Below are 17,455 nucleotides of genomic sequence, written 5' to 3' on the forward strand. Positions count from 1 at the left end.
GGCTGGGCTCTGCAACTGTAAATTATTCAGTAGTCCAAGAGCAATACCCGTAAGCCTGATGAATTTACTGGTGCTGCTGGGGGTTAAAGCCAATATCACAGAGCCAGGGGTCCCTGGGGACACGGTTCATGACATGCTGCCACTCTGTGTCATGCCTGGGAATACATTACTGGCATCTGCTCCCCTTTGCCTTGCAAATGTCTAGATGTCTAGCCTTTTTCCTTTTTTTTTTTTTTTTTTTTGGTCGTTTTTTTCTTTGTTTTTAAGTGACTTTCTGCCTTCAGCACAGCCCTGTGGGGAGTGGAACTCCTCAGTCCTGCTGGTCTCTGCTCCAAGCCTGTGTCACCACCAGGGCAAAGGGTTTGTGTCCCTGCTTCAGCCACAGCCCAGCATTGCTCATTCAGTGCCTCACTCTGACTATGAGGAACAGGAAAATTGAGGGAATAACTGGGATTTATTTTGATTTCAATCCTTATTTTTAAGCCCCATTGGCATCCCTGCCCACGCTGCTCAACCCAGCAATGGGGGCATTGCCACGGGGTGATGCCACTGCTTGGTGGCACCTTGGATTTCTCTTTGTGGGCTGGTGACAATCCCACCTGCTCACTCATCCTGCTGACTTGTCCCTCCCCAAAAGCACCCAAAAGATGATGATGATGATGATGATGATGCAGAGAAACCCCAGCCCTGACACAGATTCCAGCCCAGAATCACTGCCAGCTGCATCACCACAGCATCACTTGGTTCCCCAACCCTCAAACCAACACCTTTCTCCAAGTTTTGGGGGGAAAGCAGCAGTTCTAAGCACAGATTCTAAAGCTTTTTGAGGCAAAGCCCCCCTTCCCAGCACTGCTGAATCCTTTATTTCCTCCCCCAAGCCCTATCCAGGTGCTGCTCCAGCCTGGCTGATCCTCCTGGCTGGAATCAGAACGGGGAAAAAATTGGCGCCACATAAACCAAGTTCAAAGATAATGACAGCTCTTCTCTTAAACAGTAATACATTTATAAGTGTAATGACTCTCTGACCTCTCCTTAAAGCCCAAACAACCCCAGGGGAGCCCCCTCAGCCTGGCCACGATCGATCCTGGCTGGGCTGCAGCTCCAGGGATGCTCCAGGGATGCTCCAAAGCCCCTCCTGCTCCCCTCAAAATCCCACTGGGGGCCAGCACCACTCTGTTCTGTTATTTCATAGTGAGGCCCCACCATCCTTCACCCCACAACATCAGGGGGAGCCCAGCTGGCACCATATGGCTAAAACCACCAAATATTGATCTTTTTTTTTTTCTCTATATCAAATCCAAAAGGGCTTTAACAACAACTGGTTCCTGGATGCTCAGGAGGGAAGCCCAGGCTCTTCCCCGGCAGGGATTTTGAAGATTTTGGAGCACTGTGCCCTTCCTGGCACACTGGAGCCACAGCCCATCCCTGCAGCCCCACTATCAGTGCACAGGCACCACCTCCATCAATTCTGGATCCAAAGGGGGCAAGAAAACCAGCAGAAATTGAGTGGTTTTATCCTTTCTTAAATCCTGCCAGGATAAAGACTCCTGGCTGGGCAGCCCCAGGCTCCACAGCCAGAGCAGGTGGGATCCCCCAGCTTTGGGGTACCTGGATCCAGCCCCAGCAGCTGCATCCCCACATCCCTCCTGGTGCATGTCCAGCCTGCAGGGATCCCCCAGCCACATCCTCACAGGGATCCCAGGGACACCAGAGGGATCCAGGCACGGGGAGCACAGCAGGGGTTTGCCTCTCAATAAACCAGTTATTGCATCAAATTCCATCATGTTGCAAGAGACAAAACAGGCAGCGAGCCTTGGAGGAGGAACTGAGTGATGGACCCATCCCATCCTAGGATGCATTCCCACAATCTGCAGGGATACAAGGGAACAACTGCTGGTTTGCCTCACCATCCTCATCTTCCTCCTCCTCCTCGTGGCCAGGGCAGCCCAGATCACCCAGCTCCGACCTCGGCTCCCTCCTCCCCATCTCATAATCACACTTGTGCAAAGCCTTTTCCTACACGAGGAGGAGAGAAAACATCCTTGGAGAGCCTCACAATCAGACAATTTTTAAGATCATGGAGCATTAAACCATTCCCAATAGGGTTTACTAATCAAACAGCCAAATCCTTCATAACCAACCAATCCCTACAGAGCAATTAAATCCTTCCCCTTTAAAACACTTGGCACGCTGTCTGGGGAGAAAAAGAAAAATTTGCAAAATTCATTTGATAAATTAACCAGGGAAAAGAAAGAAGTGAATCAAGCTTTGTTCTTTTCATTTTTTTTAATTATGGAATTCACAATGCCTGAATAATGTTTAATAAGAACTATGAAAATTCCTAACAGTATTACAACACAACACAAAAGAATTAACCTGGTTACCGTGAAAAATTGCATATTTAATTAAGAACAGAGAGTTCAAAACTATCCAGAGATTTCAAAAGTACCGTTGCCTAAGGGGCTAAATTACACGCTCGCAGTGCTGCTAACAGGGCTGGAGCTCACAATCATTACCCAAGTGTCCCCATTAAGTGACAATGGGCAGATGACATCAAATTCATTTCAAAAGCAACAGGACTTGAAGCATTCGCTTGGGTAGCGGAAAGGAAAGCGACTATCCTGCTGGTACAAACCAGACCCCTTGTTGATAAAGGCAATAATTAAAGAATAATGTTAATTAGCTGCTTTTATTTGAGAGGGAAGCGCGGTGGCGGGAGACGCTGCCGCGGCGTGTGCCGAGCGGAGCCGCTGGCCCGGGGTGCTGGGATGGAGCTGGAGCCGTGCCCAGGGCACAGCCCTGCCTGGCAGGGCACCCTCCAGCCCTCAGCCCTGCCAGGAACGGGGCTGGGAGGAGCTGGGATGGGCTGGCATCAGCAAATGATGGGCTGGTGCCAGAGGAGGGAACTGGAGCGGTGCGGGCACAGCATCCCACAGCATCCCATCCCACTGCATCCTATCCTATCTCATCTCACTGCATCCCATCCCACTGCATCCCACAGCATCCCATCCCATCCCACTGCATCCCATCCCACTGCATTCCACTGCATCTCATTCCATCCCACTGCATCCATCCTATCCCATCCCATCCCACTACATCCCATTATCCCATCCCATTGCATCCCATCCCACTGCACCTCACTCATCCCATCTCATTCCACTGCATCCCATTGCATCCCACAGCATCCCATCCCATCCACTACATTTTATCTCACTGCATCCCATCCCATCTCATCCCACAGCATCCCCTCCCACTGCATCCCATCCCAACCTGGCACAGCATCAGCAGCTGCTCAGGGGACAGACCCCACAGACTCACAGAACCATGGGGTGTCCTGAGTTGGAAAGGACCCAAAAGGATCATCGACCAACCAACCTCTGGTCCTGCACAGACACCCCAACAATCCCATCCTGGGAGTGTTGTCCAAATGCTCCTGGCAGCCTCGGGGCCGGGCCCATTCCCTGGGGAGCCTGGGCAGTGCCCAGCACTCTCTGGGGGCTGAACCTTTTCCTGATACCCAACCTATATCCAATCTATCCTACATTAAACCTAACCCTGCCCTGGATGGAGCTCAGCCCCACCATCCTGAGGGACAGCTACAGCATGGGGGTCCCCACCATTCTCCACCATGCTGGGCATCACAGGGGGCTTTTAACCCAAATTGTGCCCTCACAGAGCCCACAGCTCTCTCTCAGCCAAGAACCTGAGGGGGCAGGAGGGGCAGTGATGCCCCAGCTCGCGGGGATGCGGGGATGTTTGTGCAGCACTCCCAGAGCCGCAGACGGAGGCAGCTCTGCCCGTCAGTGATTAATAAGGAATAAATGTCCTCTGCAGCCAGGCTGAGCAATAACACCCCGGCTCTGCTTCGTGCTTACAGCACACATTACAAGCCCTGCTGCCAGCACCAGGTAATACTTTATTATGTTATCCTGACGGAGGAAAACAAAGGATGCTCGAGGTCCTGACTTTGGTGTAAAACCACGGGAGCGTTTCCAAAGGCAACGGCGGCGCGCTCGCAGCGGCTGACGCACGGCTCAGCTCCCACCAGAGGAATATTTACCCGGGGTTCAGACTGGTTATTTACTTTTTTGGGAATGTGTGTTGCAGGAGGAATGGCTGGCACAGGCACACGCCGAGAGTTAAAGATTAAATCGGCCCCACGCTCGCTTAAAGCACAGCAAAGTCAGTGCTCGGGGTGCTGGGGCAGCTTTGGGGAAATCACTTTGTGCTGCACCAAAGTAGGCAGAAAAATAATTAAACAGCAAGGCCATGTTAAAGAATAAAAGGCACCAAATCCATTTTGGGAGGAGGTGTTGGTGCAACCAGGGAACTCAGCTCAAAAAAGCCACCAGTGTTGGGAATATTGAATATTGCCCCTATTCCCCCAAATCCTCACCCAGCAAAGGCAGGAGAGGGGGAATCACAGCACAAAAGGGATCTCCAGCAAACCAGAGCACCAAAGGGATCTCCAGCAAGGCCATGCTAAAGAATAAAAGGCACTAAATCCATTTTGGAAGGAGGTGTCGGTGCAACCAGGGAACTCAGCTGAAAAAAGCCACCAATGTTGGGAATAATGAATATTGCCCCTATTCCCCCAAATCCTCACCCAGCAAAGACAGGAGAGGGGGAATCACAGCACAAAGCAAACCAGAGCCAGCACAGGGCCAAATCCTGCTTCCCAAATTGTGCTGTCTTGGAAAGGCAGCCCAAAAGCTGCAGGAAAACGTGCACCACAAAAAAACCAAAAAAAAAAGGTAATTAAAGAAAACTCAGTCACAGATCCTGTTGCAACACAGAGGAAAAAAGTGTTACAAAAGGGGAAAACTTTTTAATAAAGTCTGCAAGTATATATTCCTCCTTTATCAACCTCAAGATTTATTGACCCAAGGAGCCATATTGACTGAATAAATCTTGATAATGACCCCAGCAGAAGTCAATACCTGCTTATTATCTCCCAAGTTGGGGAATTACATCTTTCGGTAATAGGAGCAGGATGGTACAAAATGTTCTGAGAAACTTCACCCAGGGATTTGGGGGGGAATGGAAGTCTCTGATGTGCCTTTCCCAATCCCAGAGAGTGGGAATGTGCTACACTGTGGGTTCTGTCTTGAGGGAGCACACACCCATGGCTTTAAAATCCAAAATAAAACCCATTCCAAGGCATGCTAAGGAGCAGGATGCTGCTGCTCACCTTCCCCTGCCTGCAAACAATGGCCCTGTAATTTCAATTTGCTGTGTTTTGTTGGCAGCTCCCAGGATAATTCCCTGAAATTCGGGATGTGGGAATTCCTGCGGCCAGGGATGTGGCACCATGATTACAGCAGCACTCAAGGGAGGAGAGGAGAAGCAGCACTGCTGTCCCCTGGGACATGCAGCCACCTCTGGGAACCCAAACAGAACAATTTTCTCCAGTCAGCAAAGCAGGAATGGAAAATGGGGGAGCAGAGCCCCCAAAACCCACAGGCAAGCAAAGCCTCCTGCATTTAAAGATGATGATTCTTTTGCCAACAGCCAGCTTCCCATTCAGCAGAGAAAACAGGAGCCCTGGGACCAGCACACACAACAATTTGCCTGAATTTTCATCCCAGGTCCCTGCAGACAGCAAGAAAAATTAACTGCGGGAGGGAGCACAGGGAGGGAGATGCACCCCAAGCTCCGCAGGCTCTGCTGAGGATTTCAAGTTCAGCAAGAGCCTCCTGAAGGACTGGCAGGGCTGGGAGTGCACTGCTTCCTAAGCTGGTCATAAATAACAATTCACATCACCCAAGGCTTGAACCTTCCTCTCCCCCCAGCCCTGGGGGTGTCTCCCTGCTCCCCATCCACAGAGAGGCACCCCAGGACCCCCAGCCCTCAGCGCTGACCCCCATTTCAGTGGGCACAGCAGCCCTGGGCACCCCATTCAATCCCACACTGAGCTGGAACACCCACCAGGAGCTGCTCATCCCTGCAGCCCCACAAAAAAATCAAATTATATTTCCATCCCCGTCCCCCTAGCTGCCTGGTGGTCACAATCCCTTTTTTCCCCCCCTTGCTTCCAAGGCCACAGAGACAATCCACTAAACTGGATCAGGAGGCCAGCATGTACATCTCTAATGGGCTGCAGCACGCACACAATTAATTAATGGATTTATTAATTAGGGAAGAAGTCACTCTCCAGGCTGGAATTGGGGTCACCAGTTTCTAAAGTGAGAACTGTGGTGCTAAAGATAAACTCTCATTTTCTGCAGCTCTTCTTGTCTGGCAGCATCTCAATTATTCAGCCAGAAAAAAAAAAAAATTAAAAGGAAAAAAAAAAATCAGATTTCACTTCAGGAACTCCAGCCTCACTTTCCAGCGATGCTCAATAGTGACCCCAGAGCAGGTGGGACCAGAAGCAAGTCACATCTCCTCCTTGTCCTCATATATAAACTGGAAATAGCAGAAATATCAGGAATTAATGAAGGATTTGGGGGGTGGGATGGATCATCAAGGAGGGAACTGAGGAAGGGGACATCACAAGGCGGTCAATGACAGTGACATTCCAGGACAACTGAGTCCTCCCATGACCAGCATGACCAAATGCCACAGGATTTGTACGATTTGAACATTGCATCAGCATTTCAGTGCCCAGCTCAGCCGGACCTCCCTGCACTTCCAGCCCAGCATCCCTAAGGACACAGAGCTCCTGGGTAAAGCACAGGGGCGTCACTTGTGTCCCCACCAATGGGACACAGCCCTGCAGGAGAAGCCACCTGAAGAGCTGTGGTCAGGGGGAGCTCCCAGGAGGAGCACAGAGCCATCAGCCAGCAGCCAAGCCAAGCATGAGGCAGACATCTGCCCAAACTCCGATTAATTGTTCAAAGCAGATGATTCCACAGCCAGCGCTCCCCACGCCCCGCTGCACCGGGAGCAGCTGGAGCCACTGGAAAGCACAAACTGCATTCCCAGGCTTCCCAGCCAGCCCCTGGGCACAAGCTGCAATTCCACAAACCCGGAGATTTCAGCTGGGAAAGGCAAAAATCCCTCTGAGATGGGGGCACCCAGAGCTTCCTTGGGCTCCCCACGCTTTCCCTTGGGCACAGCCACCATCCCACCCGCCAGCAGGGATGGAGATGGAAAATGTTGGATCCTGGAGATGCTGGACCAAACTGGAATATCCCTCCAGTCTCTCCATAAGAGCCCCAAAAACCCAGGGCACCAGAGGCATTCATTCACAGAGGTGGAGCTGCCCCAGGAGCACCTCAGGCTCCCCCCAGGTTTCTCCTGCTGCTCCACAAGAATGCAGCTGAGTTTATTAGTCCAAGCTCCAGGAATTAAGCTCCAGCCAAGAGGACTGATGGCTTATTTACTGCTGTCGTCTATATAAAGCAGAATTTTGACACATTGTTAAATGATGCACATTTAGATAAGTCAAGCTGTCATATCATTTAATGGATGTCTAAACTCCCTCTGTAGCTGATATGTAAAATTTATGCACTTCAGAATATCATAAGGTTATAATATTTTAGTCACATCCACAGTTGTGGGGTGGGGGTTTTTTTTTGGTTTTTTTTTTTTTCTCTCCCCTAAACTTTAAAACAGCAAAAACATTTCACAAACCAGAGCAGGCTCGGAGCCCTCCACACCCGGCAGAGTCGCCGAAGTTTGTGCCCAACTCCAGCACACGGAGAGAGCATTTGCATTGCGGGAAATCAACCCAAGAACATTTTATTTGACGAGAACCAAAGGCTCGGAGCCGTGTAGCCGGAGCTCATCTGCATAATGAGATGTGAAGACATTTATAAAAGATGGCTTTAATCGCTCTCGCCCGCCCGTTGTATTTATTACCCCAAATCAGCAGCTCAAATCTCTTGCCCGTTTTTTTTTTTTTGCCGTTTTTAAGGCAGAACGGGTTGGATTAGAGCAGCACTATCCAGCGCAAGGAGCATCCCATAAATCCACCCTGTGCCAAGCAGAACGCGATAAACCCCAAGCAAATTAAACCCCAAAAACCCCACGAAGGTACGAATCCCGCTCTGCCTATCGCGTGCGAGAAAAGCTGTAAAAAAATACTGCATTAGTAATGTACACAATAAACCAATCTCATAACCCGGTGAAATACGCCTGGCATTATCTTTGATAGAATTTTATCTCTCCTCATTTCCGCGCCTCTCCGCCGTAAAAGGGCTCAGCGCGTTTCGATCCGAGCGCTGCCGAGCGCCACATTATCCCTGCGTTTTCCATATGCCCACCATTCATCAGGGCGGCTCAAACAACTCTACCATTCCCGGCCAGCCCCAGGCCACCAGAGCTGCTCAGACACATCCATTAAAAAGGAAGAAAAAAAAAAAAAAAAAAGAGAAAAAGCTCTTGGAAGAAGAATTATAAACTGATGGAAGAATTATAAATTGATTGCTTGCCTTCCTTTTTTTTTTTTCCTTTCCCCTCCTGTTTTTTTTTTTTTAATTTTTTTTTTCTTAATGGAGGGCATTAGGCCAAGCTGGCACAAGGTCACCTTTCCCAACGCGATCCTGCTGCCTGGACAGAAGTCAATCCCCAGCGCTCCCTCTCCAGCTCCGCACCCGGGCACAGGCACCGGCCAGGCGGAACGGCGGGGAAGGAAGGAAGGAAATAAGGAAGGGAGGAAGGAAATAAGGAAGGAAAAAGGGAGAGCCGCCACCTCCCTGCCCACCTCTCCCTCCGGCAAAGTTCGCCCCCGAAGTAAGCTGCCAATATTTATATTTAAATAAAGATGCTGCGCGCACCCGGGAAAAGTCATTAGAGCGATTTAGCGGGGAACGCTTTTGTATCCGAAGCGCTGAGAGCCGTAATCCCTTCCCGGCCACAATGCCAGGACTGAGCAGTCATGGCAAACCCACCGGCCGCGGTACCTGCGCTACTTTTCGGGTCGCGCAGCGCAGATGCAGCACGTAATCTGCTTAAAAGCCAAAATGCATTAAATGCTGGAACTGTTGATCCACTACCGGAGCCCCATCAATCGCATTTCAATTTGTTTACTCCCCTCCCAAGCACGCTGCATTTTAAACTCCGGAATATCCTACAGGGATAAACCCATTTAATATCCATGGAAATGCGCGTAGCGGCTCCAGGTTGGGTTTTCATCCCATTATGTTGGGAGAGCCATTGTGTTAATTACCCACCTCCTATTGAAGGTGCGTATTTAAGGTCACAAACTGTCAGCAGCCCCCGGCAACCTTCCCCCGCGCACGGTAACAAAGGACTTACCGGGAATTTCACAGACCGAGGGTGCCACGGTGGGATACGGCGGCCGTGACCTGCCCGGAGCCACAAAGGAGCTGCCGCCCCCCCGCCGCATCCATCCCCGCTGCGAGCAGCGCCGCCCGGTACCGACCCGCTCCCGGCGCTCAGGGCCGGCCGGGCCCCGCGCACCGGCCGCGGATAACAATGGCAGGGCGGCGGGGCTCGGGGCAGCCCCGCTCCGCCATCCCCGCACCCATCACCGCACCCGCGCGGCGCTGCCCGCCCCGGGGGACGCGGGCACCGAGCCGCCCCCGCTGCGGGCGGCGCCGGGCACGCTCCGGGCACCTGCGGCTCCGCTCGGCGGGCGGGCACCGCCACAAACTTGGCGGGGCGGCGCGGGGGGGCCGCGCTCCCCGCAACTTCATCCCGCGCAACTTCCCTCCCTCCTCTTCCTCCCTCCCTCCCGTCCTCCCTCCCGCCGGGGCGGAGCGGCGGCCGCCCCCCGGCCCTGCTGTCACCTCGGGGGCGGCGGGGCGGGGGCCGGGGCTCCATCGCGGCTCCATCGCCGCTAGCGCTGCTCCATGCTCTGCTCCAGGCTCCCGGGCGGGCGGCGCCGAACAAAGAGCGGCGGCGGCAGCGGCGGCGGGGATCAATTTCTGATACCTATCGATGGGGAAGGGCGGGCGGAGGGAGAGAGGGGGGCGGGCGCGGGGGGAGACGGAGGGAGGGACGGGGAGAGGGGTGGGGGAGTGATCGGGCGGCCGCCCCCATCCCTCCCTCCCTCCATCCCCTCCCTCCCTCCCGCCGCCGCCACCGACCTGGAGCCGGCGGGCATCAAACCGTGTCCGGTATCGACACATCCATCGATCCCACCTCGGCGGCCATCTTGGGGGAGCCCGGTGGCGCGGAGGGAGCGGGGGCCGCCCGTGCCCACCGGGGGCAGCAGGGATGGGGGTCCCTCCCTCCTGGACCAGCCCTGTCCCCCCCGGGGACATCCCCGAGCATCGCCCCCGCCGCTCCCGGACACCCCCCGAGGGTCTCAGTCTCTGTCCCCCCCGGTGATGGATTTTTTTTCCAGGCTAAATTAAAGGTTTTTAGCTGGAAAAATCGCCAGGCGGGAGCCGCCGGTTAAACTTTTCTCGGTTTGTTTGGTTTTTATCAGCCCAATCTGACCCTTCCCGCACCTTTGACCTGCTGGGAATGGCTACAGCAAACACGCTCCCAGCGTTCCGCAGCCAGAAATCCCCAAATTCACAAATACACCGAATTCAGGTTGGTTTGGGGCTGTATTTTTAAATTTCTCAATGGCTCTGAAGAATCCAACCAACTTCAGCAGAGGAACAGAGCCCAGCCAGCAGCGTCTGAGCACTCACAACACCTGTCCCAGAAATTCCCTCTCTGCTTCTCCACAAATAAAACCCAAAACGCCACAACTTTACATTTTCCGCACCACCTTGCCCCATAGCCTGTTGTACTGGCCATATCCAAGGGGCTTGGAGAATAAATTCCCAAATCCCTGGGGAAGCCTCCCAGCAGAGCCGTGCCACGTTTGTGCTGGAGGGACCCCCGCCCCAGTGGCCACGGCTCAGTTTTGGGCAGACAAGCACGGAGCTGCCCCTCTGTTGTATTGCAATAAATAGTTAATTAGTTGTTTGCGCTGGGTGCTCTGTAATTTGCGCTGTTCACATAATTTGTATCCTATCGCCACATGGTCTTCCCCTTTACCCCCCCCCGCAATTGTCAGCGTGGTGGTCTCTCCCTGGTTGGCCCCGCCCCTCTCCCCGCCTCCCTGTTATCCCATTGGCTGAGGTCCTCTAGCCCCGCCCCTCGTTCCCCCGGGTTAAAAGTTTCCCGCCATCAGGCATCGCGCTCTTTCCCGCCTTGGGAATAAACGTGGGGCGTTGTTCCTGCGTGGAGAAGAGAGTTCTGCTCTTTTACCTTTGTCCTTGTGAGATCGTGTGGGCTGGGGTCCGCAGCCGGCCGGGTTGGACCCGAACAGCCCGTCCAGACACGGAGTTGGCCCCCACGTGTTCATATCCCATGATGGTCAGAGGTGACATGCAGTAATTCCCGTGTGAATTATGTTAACTTTTGGGACTTCCAGCTTCCTCTGACTTCTTAGTCATTTTTTGGTCGGCGAGAAGGGTGGGATCAGCAAGCCTGCCTTGCCCAGGATGGACCAATTCTGGACAGAGGGCTGCCTTCCATCCTTCCAACCAAAGTCCCTAGGAGGAGCGAGCATAACCCAGACTGCCAGGGGGACCTCGAAGTGATCCCTGGAGGGTCTGGGTTATTTCCCATTGCAGCCCTGGCTGGAGGGCTCTGTGTTTGCAGGCGGTTTTTGCGGGTCCATAGCGGGTTACGAGGCGGCACAGCACGCTCCGCTGCGGCTCAAGGGCAGTGGCACAGCCCTGGCAGCCAGCAAAAGGAAGAAGAAGAAGAAGAAGGCAAAAAAGCCCAGATCCTGCTGGAGCAGGTCATGAGCAGCAAGAAGGAGCAGGAGGAGAAGCGTGGGCTGGACAAGCAGACCCCAGCACAGGTGGCTTTCGAGAGGATGCAGGAAAAGCGGCAAAGGGAGTGGATCCTGAAGAAAGCATTGAAAACCCCACAAGCAGCGAGTGGAGGAGTTCGACAGGCACTGGGATACTCTGACTGAGCACCATGACATTCCCAAAGTCAGCTGGACTAAATGACCAGGCTGCTTTTCACGGCTCTGGAGATGGAGTTGTGTTTTGTTTGTATCAAGCCATGTAAATCTGTCTTTTCTCCATATTGTCTAATAAACTGTCTGAGCTGTTATGGCTTTATACTGTCTTAATTTATGGACTTGTTTTATAAAACCAAGCATGCAGCAGTGTCTCCTCTAGGCTGAGGGGGATCCCTGTGCTCCCAGAAGGGCTGGAGGGAGATGGGGCAGCATTGACACCAGCAAACCCACCAGTGCTCTGCAGTGGTCATTGTAATCCTTACTGCTCCTAAAACTGCAGCAAATCTTGCATTGCTGGAGCCTCTCTCTGCACAAAGCTGGGGAGGAAGCAGCCCCTCGCTGCCCAGGTATCACCCTGCCTTTTGCAGGGCTCCTGGGATTCCACCAAAAAGCAGAGTTTGAGTTCAGAAGACACCGAAGAAAAGGGACACTCTTCAAACCGCACCCTGCCCTGCAGGTGCTTCCAAATTCTCACAGGGACAGGTGTGGGAAATTGTCCAAAAGGGTGAGGCAGACCCACAAAGTGACCTTGGCCCCACACTGCAGCACAAACAGCCAGGAAATGATCTGGTTCTTCTCATCTCTTCCACTCAGAGAAACTCAGAGCAGCTCACAATCCCACGATTGCAGAACGCCTCAGGCAGAAGAGCAAGTGAACAGAAAATCAAAGTTCAAAGGAAGATTTGCAGGAGTGGAGGCAGTTTGTGTGAGAGAGAGCCTGGATGCTCCTGTGAGCCCTGCACCAGCACCTTCCCTGCCTCAGAGCTAGCTGGAAAAGGGGCAAATGTTTCTTATGGTCCTGCAGCAAACATTGCCTGGAACTGGGGATCCCCAGATGAAAGTGCTGAGAGAGCTGAAATCCCAACACTGGTGCCATCAACAGCAAATTCCACAGACACTGAGACCCCAAATGTGAATGCCCAGGTGCTGCTCCTACTTGGAGGCACACAGGCCAAAGCCTCCAACTTTGCTCTGGCCACCCAAGTGCCATAAATAGATCCCCTCATCCCCCAAATCATAAAAACCAGGGAGTGGAAACCGCTGGGAGCCGCTGAGATTGGGGCTGCTGGTGGTGCCAGGAAGCTGCTTCACCTTAATGAGGCTGTAATTAGCTGGGGGTGGGAGCAGAGGCCCTGCAAGGGCAGATCCCAGGTGGGAATCATTCCCATCCCTCCCTCAGGAAGGGGAGGTTCGCTCATGGGTGGGTCAGTGAGCCCAGGTGGGATGAGTGGTCACAGCTGGTTCCTCCCCGTGCCAGCAGCAGGGATTGCCCAGCCTGTCCATGCTCCAGGAGCTCCTGGGATCTGCTGTTGGACACCACCAGGACAGGGATCTTCTCCCTGCACCCACAAAGCTGATCTCACCCCCATAAATCACTGCCCTGCTCTGCTGCCCAGGGAACGCAGGCGCCTGCTCATAAATCAGGAATAAAACTAACCTGGCATCTTTGGTGAGCAAATTAAATTGTGGGCTTTGGAGGAATGTCCCTGTTTGGCCAAATCATTAATAAATCAATGGGAGCAGGGAGGAAGAGGAGAGGGGCCGCACCCTGAGCCACCTGGAGGGACGGGGAGCTGCGGGGTGGCACAAACCAGCCGTGTCCCCTCTGTCCCCTGTGTCCCCTGGGGGCTGCCCCACGGCCCTGCAGCACCCCAGGGGGAGCAGGGGGACCCCAGAGCTGCCACCCCCTCCACAGAGGGCTCACCCCCCCCCGGGAGCACTGTGAGATGCAGGTTAATAAATCAGTTTGTCTCCAGCCCCGTTTGCTTTGTGTGCCTGACAATAGCCCGTTGTAAATGGCAGCCCCTTGCCTCCTCTCCTGAAAGGCTTTTAATTAAAATACGGAAGGGGCTTTTCTGTGTACTTTAACAAAAAAAAAAAAAAAAAAAAAAAAAAAAAAAGGAAAAAAAGGAAAAAAAAAAAAAGGGATTTCAGCACACTCCCATTCTCCCATTCCAGGCATTAATTTTTTCCTGCCTTGCTGTCTGTTTGTGATCCATGTAACTCCTTTGTGCAGTGAGCTGGCCCCATGAGGCAGCCCAGGGGTGATGCTGGCAGTGAGAGGTGCTGACGGTGACCAGTGCTGGTGGTGACCCAGTGCTGATGGTGACCCAATGCTGGTGGTGACCAGTCTGATGGTGACCCAGTGCTGATTGGGAGCTTGCTCAGTCCCAAGGATGGGCAGAGGGACACCAGGAGCCTCACCATGGCACAGCAGTGCCATCAGATAAGCAGGGATGTGTGAGGGCCTGGGGCTGCCCAGGAGCTCAGACCCAGCTGCAGCCCTGGGCACATCCCTCGTGGACACCCCGACAGCGGCTGCAGAGCTCTGTCCTCATCCTGTGCAGTCTCTGTCAACTGCCCCCAGTGGGTTTGGTCCTGGGGTCCCAGAAGCCCCTTTCCCAACCCCTTTCCCCCATCCCTTTCCCCCATCCCTTTCCCCAATGCCTTTCCCCCATCCCTTTTCCCCAACCCCTTTCCCCAACCCCTTTCCCCATCCCTTTCCCAATCCCTTTCCCCATCCCTTTCCCAATCCCTTTCCCCAATCCCTTTCCCCAACCCCTTTCCCCAATTCCCTTTCCCAATCCCTTTCCCCAATCCCTTTCCCCAACCCCTTTCCCCAATTCCCTTTCCCATTCCTCTCCTCTCCCTCTCCCGCCAGGACCTGGCAGCTCCCGCTACAACGTCGCCACCTGGCGGCCACCGCGGGAGCTGCAGCGCGTCCCCGCCGGCCGGGCCGGGGACACGGGGGGACACGGGGGGACACGAGCGGTCAGAGTGAGGGGACGCAAAGGAGCAAAGGGGGCACAGGAGTGCAGGGAGAGGCACCTTGGCTGCCCGCGACATCGCTGAGCTGTGCCCGGCCTCAGCCCCCGCTGCCCCCCGGGATGTGCAGGGTGGTACCCGGGATCCTCCACCGGCCGCCTTTCTGCCTCGGCTACTCGTTGCACGCACATTTCCCCTACAATTAGCACATGCTCTTTAATTAATTTTCCTCCTTTATTGCTTCTCCCGAATTATCTCAGCCCCGGCGCCGCTGGCGCGCTCACGGCGGATAACGCGGCTATTTATGGCTTTCCTGTCAATGCTGCGGCTCCCCCCAGGACCGCATCCTGTTCTCGGGGCAGGACACAGCCCTGGGACTCAGGAATTGCCCGTCCTCGTCCCCATCCCCGGCTCTATCAGGCAGGTGGCGGCTCTTGCCCAAATTCCTGAGCTGGGCAAAGCCTCCCGGCCATAACCACGGTGCTGGAACTTTCCAAGGGAAAACGGAGCTGAGTCAGGCAAAGCTGCGGCATCAAATCTGCCCGGAATAAGCTGCCGCACGTGGAAACCTTCTGAACACCGAGGGGAGAGGGGTAAAACCCTCTGAGGGCTCCTGAGAATGCTGCTGAGAGAAAGGAGCTGTGGGGGATGTGGTGGGCAAGGGAAGGATGTCCCCAAAATTCACACAAGAGGAACTGAGCTGCAGGGGTGTGATGGAGGGCACAGAAACCAGTCTGTGCCAGAGGAGATGAATTTCAGCCAGCACCAGAGCCCGTGGGTCACCCCCACACTCCCCAATTCGAGCATCAGGGATGGGGTGACCACCTCTGGCAGCTTCCAGCAGCAGCTCCCAGCAGGAATCTATCTTTCTACCCTTAATATGCTTCCCTCCTTTAAAATAATCATTACCAATAAACAAATATAGCAGCCAGTTGTATATAAGCATCGAATTAAGCAGGTACATGCATTTGTTATATTTGATATAGCCTTGTTAACTGGAAATTCCCAGGTTTGGAATATGTATTGATTTCAGCAAACATATATTACTTTACTGTAAGTACCCACAGCCATTGTAGTTAATATACAACAGTTTAATTTAAAATGCATTAGTTTAATAAAAATGCATAAAACAGAAGGGAATTGCATTAGCTTCAATAAAAAAAAAAAGAATTCAATTTCATAAATATTATCCAGTGTTAAAATGCATTGATTTCCTGGGAAAACGTATTGGTCAGAGGTAATTTACATTGGTTTGGATGGGAGCGTCCCGGGGTGTATACATATGTATTAGTTTAGTCAAATGTGTGTGAGCACTGAAAAAAACACCAGCTGGAGCAGAGGATATTCAGAAGGAACTGAGCTGGCTCTGGAGCATCCCAGCCCTCTGAGGGGGCTCAGGACACCCCCAGGGTGGTTCTGAGGGTGCTCAGGCCCGGGGGTACCGGGATTCTGTCGGGATTCCCGGGACACGGAGCCGTTATCAGCCCCGGGCAGGCCTGGCTCAGGCAGAGCACGCGCCCGGCACGGAGCAGGGGTTAATCAAATCCTTTTGACTCCATTTTTTATCGAGCTCAAGAGGGGCTGGCCTATTAATTAGAAAGGCTTTTTCATGTAAAACACAGGCTCTTTTGCAGATAAGGAGGGACGAGGCTTGATTTTGCTGTGGCACAGATCCGTGTGTTGTTCCTTGACATCCATTCACAGGCTGCAGCCACTTCCCACAGCTCTTTTGTTCACTCCAGGGCTCCAGAGGCAGGTTTGTGCATACAGACATATTTAAAGCACTCAGGTTTTCCTGGGGGCCAGCAAGGCCCCCGATATCCAGAGGAGGAGAAGGATGTGATGTGCCTGGAAGTGCTTCCATCTGCGGACTGGAGCAGGATCCTCAGGGGAGAGCAGGATCTGGCCTGGGCAGCACAGAGGATTTCAGCACTGGAGCAGATGCAACGCCTCACAAACCACAGCAGAAACCCTGGCAGCCATCTGCACCCCATGCCCATTCCAGATTTCTGCGCCACCCTCTGCACCCTGACCCTCCAAAGCCCCCAACCACAACCGGCCAACACCAGGGAGAGACACAGGTCTGGTTTCTTTCAGGCTGGGTGGGCAAAAATGGTTGTTCTTGACAAAATAACATTCTGGGAGGCCTCCACAGCTCCAGGGTTTCCTGCTGTGCCGTGCCCCAGGATGGGCATGGGCAGAGCCCAGGCGCCTCCACGGCCAGTCCTGTGGAACCACCACACATCGCTTCCCTGATGCTTATGGATTTTTCCTTAATGCCACAAATTAAGGTAATTGGGCTCGGCTGGATGATGAATCCAGCTGAACTTGGCAGGATGAGGGAGCGTCCGTGCCGCGATTGATCCCGATCATGCCCGGCTGTGCCCGGGGCTGCTCCTGGCCCCAGCTCTGCCCTGGCGGCTCCTTCTCCTGCCCTTTTTGCTCACACAGAGCCCAAAACACATCCTGAAATCCCTTCCCTGAGCTGCAGCTCCATCCAGGCCAGATGGTCATTCCCGGATCAGGAGTTTTTCTCCTCCACAGACACTTTTCCCTACACATTTTCCCCTGAAATCTCCTGGAATTGCCTGCTGAAATCCTCCCCGCAATGCCATCCTCGCTGGCACGGCGGTGGCAGCCGAGTGCCAGGGATTAAACACGATATTTGTGACCTCGGGGAGAACAAGGGCAGCGCCTGGGCAGAGCCCGGAGTTCCAGGGATCCGGTTTCACAATGCCTTTTGTTCCCAGCCCTCCCTGCTCGCCCACCGCCCTCCTGGGCATGCGGAGGGGACAATGCCAG

The 17,455-nt window shown here is 53.7% G+C and overlaps 1 protein-coding gene and 1 pseudogene across 3 annotated transcripts in view; one reads left to right on the forward strand and one right to left on the reverse strand.

The window, feature by feature from the left end:
• Positions 1-10,079, reverse strand: part of CUX2 (cut like homeobox 2) — a 61,431-nt gene extending 51,352 nt beyond the window's left edge. For 2 of the 3 annotated variants that reach the window (XM_054288586.1, XM_054288588.1), the window contains exon 1: positions 9,699-9,822. In XM_054288586.1, coding sequence (XP_054144561.1) covers positions 9,699-9,743 — 45 coding nt within the window. In that variant the 5' untranslated portion in view covers positions 9,744-9,822. Of the gene's footprint in view, positions 1-9,698; positions 9,823-9,998 lie in introns of those variants that run through there. The other variant, XM_054288587.1, reaches the window with a different exon arrangement.
• An 809-nt stretch (positions 10,080-10,888) lies between these two features.
• LOC128945333 (protein FAM32A-like) lies at positions 10,889-11,882 on the forward strand (annotated as a pseudogene).
• The last annotated feature ends 5,573 nt before the right edge of the window (positions 11,883-17,455 follow it).

The sequence above is a fragment of the Melozone crissalis genome, unplaced genomic scaffold, assembly GCF_028551555.1.
Source record: "Melozone crissalis strain CALT ecotype California unplaced genomic scaffold, PUWL_Pcris_2 ptg000063l_1, whole genome shotgun sequence".
In the NCBI taxonomy this organism is placed as follows: Eukaryota; Metazoa; Chordata; class Aves; order Passeriformes; family Passerellidae; genus Melozone; species Melozone crissalis.